This window comes from Dromiciops gliroides, chromosome 1, assembly GCF_019393635.1.
Source record: "Dromiciops gliroides isolate mDroGli1 chromosome 1, mDroGli1.pri, whole genome shotgun sequence".
In the NCBI taxonomy this organism is placed as follows: Eukaryota; Metazoa; Chordata; class Mammalia; order Microbiotheria; family Microbiotheriidae; genus Dromiciops; species Dromiciops gliroides.
The window spans coordinates 247,366,149-247,376,395 of NC_057861.1; the positions used below are offsets into that span (position 1 = coordinate 247,366,149).

The window sequence follows — 10,247 nt, forward strand, 5'->3', positions numbered from 1 at the left end:
TTTAATTTGCATTTATCTAATCAATAGTGATTTAGAAGATTTTTTTCATATGGCAATAGATAGCTTTGATTTCTTCATCAGAAAATTGCCTATTCATATCCTTTGACCATTTCTCAATTGGGGAATGACTTGGATTCTTATAAATTTGATTTAGTTCCTGATATATTTTAGAAATGAGGCCTTTATCAGAAGTACTGGCCATAAAAAAATTGTTTCCCAGCTTTCTGTTGTTGCTTTAAATGGAATTTCTCTTTCTATCTCTTGCTGCTGGACTTTGTTGGTCATGTATAGAAATGTTGATGATTTATGTGGATTTATTTTATGTCCTGCTACTTTGCTAAAGTTGTTAATTGTTTCAAGTAATTTTTGAGTTGATTCTCTAGGATTCTCTAAGTATACCATCATATCATCTGCAAAGAGTGATAGTTTTGTTTCCTCCTTGCCTATTCTAATTCCTTTAATTCCTTTCTCTTCTCTGATTGCTACTTTCATTAAAGAGATTGACAACAATGAGACAACATTCCAGAATTTGTGGGATGCCATCAACACAGCTCTGTGGGGGAAATTTACATCTCTAAATACAAACCAATAAAATAGAGATCAATGAGTTGGGTATGTAATTAAAAAAGAAAAAAATAGAAAAATGTTTAAATCCCATTAAAGATCAAGTTAGACATTCTGAAATGGAGAGAATAAAGCAATTGAAAGAAAGACAACAACAATTTAATTAATAAATACAATGAGCAGCTGGATTTATTTTTAAAAAGCAATAAAATTGATCAACCATTTGTTAATTTGATTAAAAAATTACTAGCATCAAAAATGAAAAGGATTAATGTGCCACTGAAGATGAAATTAAAGCAATTATTATCAGTTATTTTGTTTAACTATATGCCAATAAAATTGACAAGCTAAATGTAAAGAATAAATATTTACAAAACATCACATGCCCACAATAGGAAAACAGTAAATAAAACACTTATATAACCCATTTTAGAAAAAGAAATTCAATAAGCCAAAATGGGTTGCCTAAGAAAAAATCCCTAAGACCTTATGGATTCATAAATGAATTCTACCAGATATTTAAATAAAAATTAATTCCAATGCTGTGCCAAATATATGAAAAAATTAGGTAAAGGGAGTAAGCTCTGGACGCTGGTGGAGGAGGCCCACACCAACGAGTTCATCACCTGGAGCCAGAATGGCCAGAGCTTTCTGGTTTTGGATGAACAGAGATTTGCAAAAGAAATTCTTCCCAAGTACTTCAAGCACAACAACATGGCAAGCTTTGTGAGGCAACTAAATATGTATGGATTCCGTAAAGTAGTTCATGTTGACTCTGGTATTGTAAAGCAAGAACGAGATGGCCCAGTTGAATTTCAGCACCCATACTTTAAACAGGGCCAGGATGACTTGTTAGAGAACATCAAAAGAAAGGTTTCTTCTTCAAAACCAGAAGAAACTAAAATTCGCCAAGAAGACTTATCCAAAATCATAAGTAGTGCTCAGAAAGTTCAAATCAAACAAGAAACCATTGAGTCCAGACTGTCTACCTTGAAAAGAGAAAATGAATCCCTTTGGCGGGAAGTGGCAGAATTACGGGCAAAACAAACACAACAGCAGCAAGTAATCCGAAAGATTGTCCAGTTTATTGTAACATTGGTTCAGAATAACCAGCTCGTGAGTTTAAAACGCAAAAGGCCTATACTTTTAAATACTAATGGATCTCCAAAGACAAATTGATTTCAGCACATTGTCAAAGAACCAGCCAATAACCATCACCACAAAGTTCCATATAGTAGGACAGAGGGTTTAAAACCAAGGGAGCAGATTTCAGAGGACATCATTATTTATGATGTCACTGATGATAATATAGATGAAGAAAATGCTCCAGTTACTCCTGAAACCAATGAGGATGCTACATCTGACACTTCAAACTGTAGTCAGTACCCTGATATTGTCATTGTAGAAGATGACAATGAGGATGATTATGCTGCTGTTATTCAGGGTGGGGACAAAAGTAGTGAACCAGCCAGTGTTCTAGCCAGTGACCATGTGAGTTCTGTTCGTGAGAGTGGCAGCTCTCTCATGCCTAGTGCTGTCCAGGTAAACAACTCATCTAATCTGACTTCAGAAGATCCTGTCTCTATGATGGATTCTATCCTGAATGAAAACATCAATCTTTTAGGAAAGGTTGAGCTGTTGGATTATCTTGACAGTATTGATTGCAGTTTAGAAGACTTCCAAGCCATGCTTTCAGGAAGACAGTTTAGCATAGACCCAGATCTGCTGGTGGACCTTTTCACTAGCTCTGTGCAGATGAACCCCACAGATTACATCAGTAATACAAAAATGGAAAATAAAGGCTCAGAAACGAATAAGAATAATGAAGTTCAGCCAACTTCAGAAGATGTAAAAAATTCTAAGTCTAAATCAGATAAGCAGCTCATCCAGTACACAGCTTTTCCTCTCCTTGCATTTCTTCATGGGAACCCATCCTCTACAGTAGAAAATGGGAGTGCAACTTCAGAGGCTGCATCTTCTTTAGACAAACCCCTAGAAGTTGATGAGCTTCTGGATACTAGCCTGGATCCAGAACCAACCCAAAGTAAGCTTGTTCGACTGGAACCCTTGACGGAAGCGGAAGCTAGTAAAGCCACGCTGTTCTATTTATGTGAACTTGCCCCTGCCCCACCACTGGACAGTGACATGCCACTCTTAGATAACTGAATCCCTGAGAAGGCGGACTCTCTGTATATATTCATCAAAATGATGAACTATTTATTGAAAGTATCATTTGGTACTCTTTGGTTTTGGAAATGGCTTTGTTTTGTGTTTTCAGATACTGTGGAATCTAAAGCACCTTCCCTGTGACCTCCCCAAGTCTGTAACCACACACTGATCACTCTTGCAATGCTTTCAGATGTTACTCAGCTGTGTAGTTCTATGAGACTTCCTGAATACCATTGGTAGATCCTCCATTTGGATTCCAATTGCCATTCTTTCCCAATTGCAGTGGAATACGTTGATTTTTGTTTTTATGTATTTTCCCATCACCCTGATCTAATTAAAACCTTCATTTGTTTGTTGTAATTTGTTTTACTTGTTTGATGCTATCTGACTGTGTTGAGTGTAAGTAACACACTAGCGCGGAAGATGGTATTATGAATGCTTTCTCTGTTGCAGTTAAATTTATTAAAATTTTTTCACTTGGCTTTTCAAAACTGGGAACATAAAGTGCCTGGATTTAGTAGAATTTCATTGGCCTCCCTTGGTTCTGAGATGTATTCCTCTACATCACACAAGAATAGTGAACTGGGCATGATTTTCTCCTGCCCCTAAAACCTTCCCAGTCTAGTTTAGGTAGTGGAGATCATCTCTGCCCACTGAGTTGGACTGGAATGTCAAATAAAAATGTTTTTCAGTGAAAAAAAAATAGGTAAAGGGGTCCTACCAAATTCCTTTTATGATACGAATACAGTTTTAATAACTAAATAAGAAAGAGTAGAATGAGAAAGAAAACAAAAGACCAATTCTCTTAATGAATATCAACATGCAAATTTTATATAAAATACTAGCAAGGATATAATAGCAATATGTCACAAAGATGATATGTTAAGATTCAGTGGGCTTTATACTAGGAATAAGGAGCTGGTTCAATATTAGGAAAATTATCAGTAAATTTTTCCATATGAACCAAAAAAAACCAAAAATCATGTGATTTTATTAATAGATGTAGAAAAAATAATTTGACAAAATCCAACACCCATTCTTATTAATAACATTAGAAAACATATGATTCAATGGGGGTATTTCTTTTTTTTCTTTTTAAATTAATAAAGTATCTTATTTTTTTTCCATTACATGTAAAGATAGTTCTCAACCTTTGTTGATACAAACTTTACAATTTCAGATTTTTCTCCCTCCCTCCCCTCCCTCCCCCCTCCCCTAGACAGCAGGTAATCTGATATAGGTTATATATATATATATATATATATATATATATATATATATATATATATATGCATATATATATGCATATATATTTATGCATATATATATATACACACACACACATAATAACATTAATCCTATTTCTGCATTAGTCATGTTATAAGAGAAAAAAAATCAGAGCAATGATGGATAACCTCTAAATAGAAAAAAAAGCAACATCATCAAAAACAAAAGAAATGGTATGGTTCATTTAGCATCTATACTCCGCAGTTCTTTTTTTTTTTTTTTTTTCCTGGATTTGGAGATCCTCTTCCATCACGAGTTCCCTGGAACTCTTCTGTACCATTGCATTGGTGAGAAGAATATAGTCCATCATAGTAGATCAACACTCAATGTTGATGTTACTGTGTACAATGTTCTAGTTCTGCTCATCTCACTCATCATCAGCCCACGCAAGAACCTCCAGGTTTCTCTGAACTCCTCCTGCTCATCGTTTCTTATAGCACAATAATATTCTGTTGTATTCATATCCAACAACTTGTCCAGCCATTCCCCAATTGATGGGCACCCCCTCAACTTCCAATTCTTTGCCACCATGTAAAGAGCAGCTATAAATATTTTTGTACACTTGGGTCCCTTTGCCCCTTCCATGATCTCTTTGGGAAAAAGACCCAAAAGGGGTATTGCTGGGTCAAAGGGTATGCACAGCTTTATCGCCCTTTGGGCATAATTCCAAATTCCTCTCCAGAATGGTTGGATCAGCTCACAGCTCCACCAACAATGGATTAGTGTTCCAATTTTCCCACAGCTTCTTCAACATTTATTATCTTCCTTTTTTGTCATTTTAGCCAATCTGATAGGTGTCAGGTGGTACCTCAGAGTTGTTTTAATTTGCATCTCTCTAATCATTAGAGATTTAGAGCATTTTTTCATATGGGAATAGATAGCTTTGGTTTCTTCATCAGAAAACTGCCTGTTCATATCTTTGACCATTTCTCAATTGGGGAATGACTTGGGTTCTTATAAATTTGATTTAGTTCCCTATATATTTTAGAGATGAGGCCTTTATCAGAAGCACTGGCCTCAAAAATTGTTTCCCAGCTTTCTGCCTCCCTTCTAATTTTGGATTCATTGCTTCTGTTTGTACAAATTTTTTTTTAATTTAATGTAATCAAAATCATCCACTTTGCATTTTATAATATACTCTATCTCTTGTTTGTCAAAAACTGTTTTCCTTTCCAAAGATCTGATAGTTACACTATTCCTTTCTCTCCTAATTTACCTATGTTATCACCTCTTATGTCTAAATCATGTATCCATTTTGACCTTATTTTAGTATAAGGTGTAAGATGTTGGTCTATGCCTAATTTCTGCCATACTATCTTCCAGTTTTCCCAGCAGTTTTTTTCAAATACTGAGTTCCTATTCCAGAAGCTGGAGTCTTTGGGTTTATCAAACACGACATTACTAGTGTCATTTACTACTGCATTTCCTGAGCCTAGCCTATTCCATTGATCTACCACTGTATTTTTTAGCCAGTACCAGATAGTTTTGATGACTGCCACTTTATAGTAGAGCCCCAGGTTTGGTACCGCTAATCCACCTTCCTGTGAATTTCTTTTCATTATTTCCCTGGATATTCTTGATTTTTTGTTTTTCCATATGAATTTTGTTATTATTCTTTCTAGCTCTATAAAATAATTTTTAGGTAGTCTGATTGGTATGGCACTGAATAAGTAAATTAATTTAGGCAGTATTGTCATTTTTACTATATTAGCTCTGCCTATCCATGAGCAATTGATATCTTTCCAATTATTTAGATCTGATTTGATTTGTGTTAAGAGTGTTTGGTAGTTGTGTTCATAGAGTTCCTGGGTTTGTCTTGGCAAGTAGACTCCCAAGTATTTTATATTATCTACTGTTACATTAAGTGGAATTTCTCTTTCTATCTCTTGCTGCTGGACTTTGTTGGTCATGTATAGAAATGCTGATGATTTATGTGGATTTATTTTATATCCTGCTACTTTGCTAAAGTTGTTAATTGTTTCAAATAATTTTTGAGTTGATTCTCGAGGATTCCTTAAGTATACCATCATATCATCTGCAAAGAGTGATAGTTTTGTTTCCTCCTTGCCTATTCTAATTCCTTTAATTCCTTTCTCTTCTCTGATTGCTAGAGCTGACATTTCTAGTACAATATTAAATAATAGGGGTGATAATAGACATTCCTGTTTCACTCAATGGGGGTATTTCTTAAAATAATAATTAGATATATCTAAAACCAAAAGCAAGAATTATCTTTAATGGATATAAAGCTTCCCTAGGAAGATCATATCTGAGGCAAAGGTCCCCTTATCACAACTATAATTCAACTTCGTACCTAAATGCTAGCAATATAAATGAAAAGAAAAATTGCAGGAATAAAAATATGCAATGTAGAAGCAAAACATTCACTTTTTCAGATGATATTATGGTATAGTTTAAGAATGCTAGAGAATCAACTAAAGATTACTTGAAACAAAAACTTCAGCAAAATTTCAGGATATAAAAAACTCCCCTGTAGGGGCAGCTAGGTGGCACAGTGAATAGAGCACTGGCCCTGGAGTCAGGAGGACCTGAGTTCAAGTCTGGCCTCAGACACTTAACACTTACTAACTGTGTCACCCTGGGCAAGTCACTTAACCCCAATTGCCTCACTAAAAATCAAACAAACAAAAAAACCTCCCCTGTAAACCAACATATAAGATACAAATAAAGCAAAACAAAACACCCAGCAGTAAGAGATAGAGATACTTAATTTCAAATAACTATAGACAATAAAAATATGATTGGAAGTCAAACTGCCAAGATAAATCAAGGGATTATATGAACACAATAACAAAACACTTTTCACACACATAAAGTCACATCTAAACCTCTAGAGAAATGTTAACTCTTTATGGTTAGGCTAAGCCTATAAAATAAAAATGAAATTCTATCTAAATTGACTTACTTTTTTTCAGTGCCATATCAATCACATTACCAAAAAAGTACTTTAAAAATCCTGCAAACAATTAACACAATTAATTTGTGAAAAAAGGTGAATATCAAGAGAATCAATGGGAAAAAAAATGTTATTAAAAGAGTCGTAGCAGATTCAGATTTCAAACTATATAACAAAGTGGTAATCTTCAAAACCATCTTATATTTGTTAAGAAGTAGACTGGTGGTTCAATGAAATAGATTATGGTAATAAATGAGCATAATGATCTAATGTTGAATAAATGCAAAAATCCAAAGCTTGTGAAAAAAATTCTTCTCTATTTAACAAAAATTCCTGGAAAAATTGGAAAATGGTTTGACAGAAACTAGATGTAGACAAACATCTCACACTGTATATCAAGATAAGATCAAAATAGTTATATGATTTAGGCATAAAGGATGACATCATAAGCAAATTAGGGGGAGTATTGTAAACTTTACATGTTTGATCTATTGATAAGGGAAGAAATTATGGAGATAGAGAGCAGTATGATATAAAATCAATAATTTTGAGTATATTAAATTAAAAAGGGTTTGCACAACAAAACCCATGTGACCAAGATTAAAAAGAAAATAGAATACTGCGGTGGGGGGATATACAGCAGGTTTTTTTTGATAAAGTTCTAAATTTCTCAAATATATAGAGAATTGAGTCAAATTTATAAGATTATGAATTATTCCCCAACTGATAAATGCTCAAACAATATGAAGGCAGTTTTCAGATGAAGAAATCAAAGCTTTCTATATTGATAAAAAGGCTCTGAATTATTATTGATTAAATAAATGTAAATTAAAACAACTTTGAGGTACCTTAGCAGACCTATCAGAGTGGCTAATATGACAAAAAAGGAAAATAATAAAAGTTGAAGGGGATTTGGGGAAATTAGGACACATGTATTGTTGGTGGAGCTGGGAATTTAATTAACCATCTTTTCAGAACAATTTGGACCTAAGCCCTAAGAGCTATAAAACTGAATACATTTTGACCACCAATACCATTACTATGTCTGAATCCCAAAAATATCAAAGAAAAAAAGAAAAGGATCTATGTGTAAGAAATTTTTTTATAGTAGTTCATTTTGTTGTTGTTTGGTTGGTTTTGTGGTGGCAAATAATTGACAATTAATGGAATATCCCTCAATTGAGGAATGGCTGAACAAGTTATCATTTATGATTTTGATGGATTATTATAGTGTTATGACAATTAACAAGCAAGATGGTATTAGGAAAAAAAAAACCTGGGAAGATGTATATGAACTCATATAATGTGAAGGAGCAGAGCCTGAGAGCATTATGTAGTTAGAGAAATATTGTACAATGATCACTTTTGAATGACTTAGCTATTCTGATCAATATATTGATAACAGGGCAATTTCTAAGGACTTATATTGAAAAATACTATCCATCTCCAGAGAAAGAACTGATGAAGTTGGGATGAAGATCTAAACATACTTTTTTTCTTGTGTTTTTTTTTCTATAATTTTTTGCAACATTGCTAATATATAGATATGCTTTTCATGACTTCATGTATGTAATCTATAGGACATTTCCTGACTTCTCAAAGACTGGGAAGGTGTGAGATTTAAAATTGGATATTAGATCATAAATCTCCCCTACTTAACCTTTCCCTTAATTTATCTCCCAAACTAGTAAATGGAAGCAGGTTTTGGTTTTCTAGATAGACCTTTTTATTTATAGTTATGATAGTCACAAGGTGATGTTGGTTAGAAGGATAGGAAAGTAGAAACACAATACAAATCGTCTTAAGTCTAAGCTTAGTCTATATTCCTTATAACAACTCACCAAACCGACAAGGCCACCAACCGACAAGGCCACCAACCGACAAGGCCACCTTTGGAGAGAGAGAGTCCGTGCCGCGCCGTCAGGAGTCCCGCCAAGCAGGCAAAAAAAAGGCCTCTCTCCTTTTCTCCCCCCGGAAGTCCAAAAAAAACCCGGCAGGCAGTCTGACATGCGCAGCAGGCGCACTGTACCTGGCAGGCAGTCTGACATGCGCAGCAGGCGGACTGTACCCGGCAGGCAGTCTGACATGCGCAGCAGGCGGACTGTTCATCTCCTCCCCAAAAGGGTGGTCCTTGAAAAACTGGCGTCTTTCAGTTATCCTAACCGACTGTTAAAAACTTTCATATTTTACCACATTTCCCCCCTTTGCTTCCTCAAGAAACGGAATGTTTCCTTGATGGAACAGTAAAAAGAATATAATAACTTTTGCTGACTAATAATATGCGAACAACAATACAGAAAAGGAAGAGAGGAAAGTTTTGTCCAGAGGGGCGATTTTTTTTTTTTTCCTCATGAACCGACGCTTTGACATTAGTCTTGCAAAGGGAGAGCCTCTGCAGAGAGTACATGTTACAGATAGTATATAACAGAAAGGAGATAGTAAAAGCTAATAAAGCAAAACAGTTCATATAAAGTCTCTGAGTTCTCTTGTCTTCTTGAAGTGGTAAGATGTCATCAGGAGGAAACTGGATTCTGGTCTGGAAAACTGGATTCTGGACTCTGGTCTGGAAAGCTGGATTATCTTCTTTAACTGTTTGAATTGCTGTATTTTTAAAACCTTAGCATAGCATTGTCAATGATCAAATTAATAAATTCCATTACATTCCCTCCTTTATATGGTTAGACTTGTAATAGAGGGTTGAGGTAGTTATGCAATGTGTAACACTTTTTACCACCATGTGTCTGGATCAAAGCCAAATTTAGTATGTGTTCATGACACCTGAAAATGTTATGGAAAGGTTATCATACCATATCTCATGGTTCTGAGACAGCCAGTGATTGTGCTAGGCCACAGGTGAATTCAACTGAGTGAGATAAAAAGATAAATAAGTTCAGTTAAATTAGGTTAAATTAGGAGGGAGAGAGGATGAATACTGGACTGTGCCTAGTAATTGTGCTCTACATAGTCACCATCATAAGCAAACCATGGACTTACGTATACCTGTCTCTCCTTTTGTTGCACATATATTCTCTCCAGGGCCTGCGTCAGAGTTCACAGCAAGTTAGTCTCTGAAATGATAAGTTTCCATATTTCTGAAATCTCATTAATTTCACCAAAGACAATATGATGGTAAAAATGTGTGCTATGCTGCATAACTGAGAATATATTAGTGATATATACAATAATTCCAAACCATACCCAGAGTATAATGACATATAAATAATAAACGAATGTAAATAGCTGATTATATTAGACATTGTTACATAATCTTCTTTTAGACATTATTACATAATCTTCTTTTAGCAAGTAG

At 34.7% G+C, this 10,247-nt stretch overlaps 1 protein-coding gene across 1 annotated transcript; it reads left to right on the forward strand.

Annotated features, from left to right (window-relative positions):
* The first annotated feature begins 1,119 nt into the window (after positions 1 to 1,119).
* On the forward strand, positions 1,120 to 2,964 carry LOC122747888 (heat shock factor protein 2-like). The gene is given in 1 exon segment (XM_043993682.1): positions 1,120 to 2,964. A coding segment is annotated over 1 exon segment (1,611 nt). The 3' UTR covers positions 2,731 to 2,964.
* The last annotated feature ends 7,283 nt before the right edge of the window (positions 2,965 to 10,247 follow it).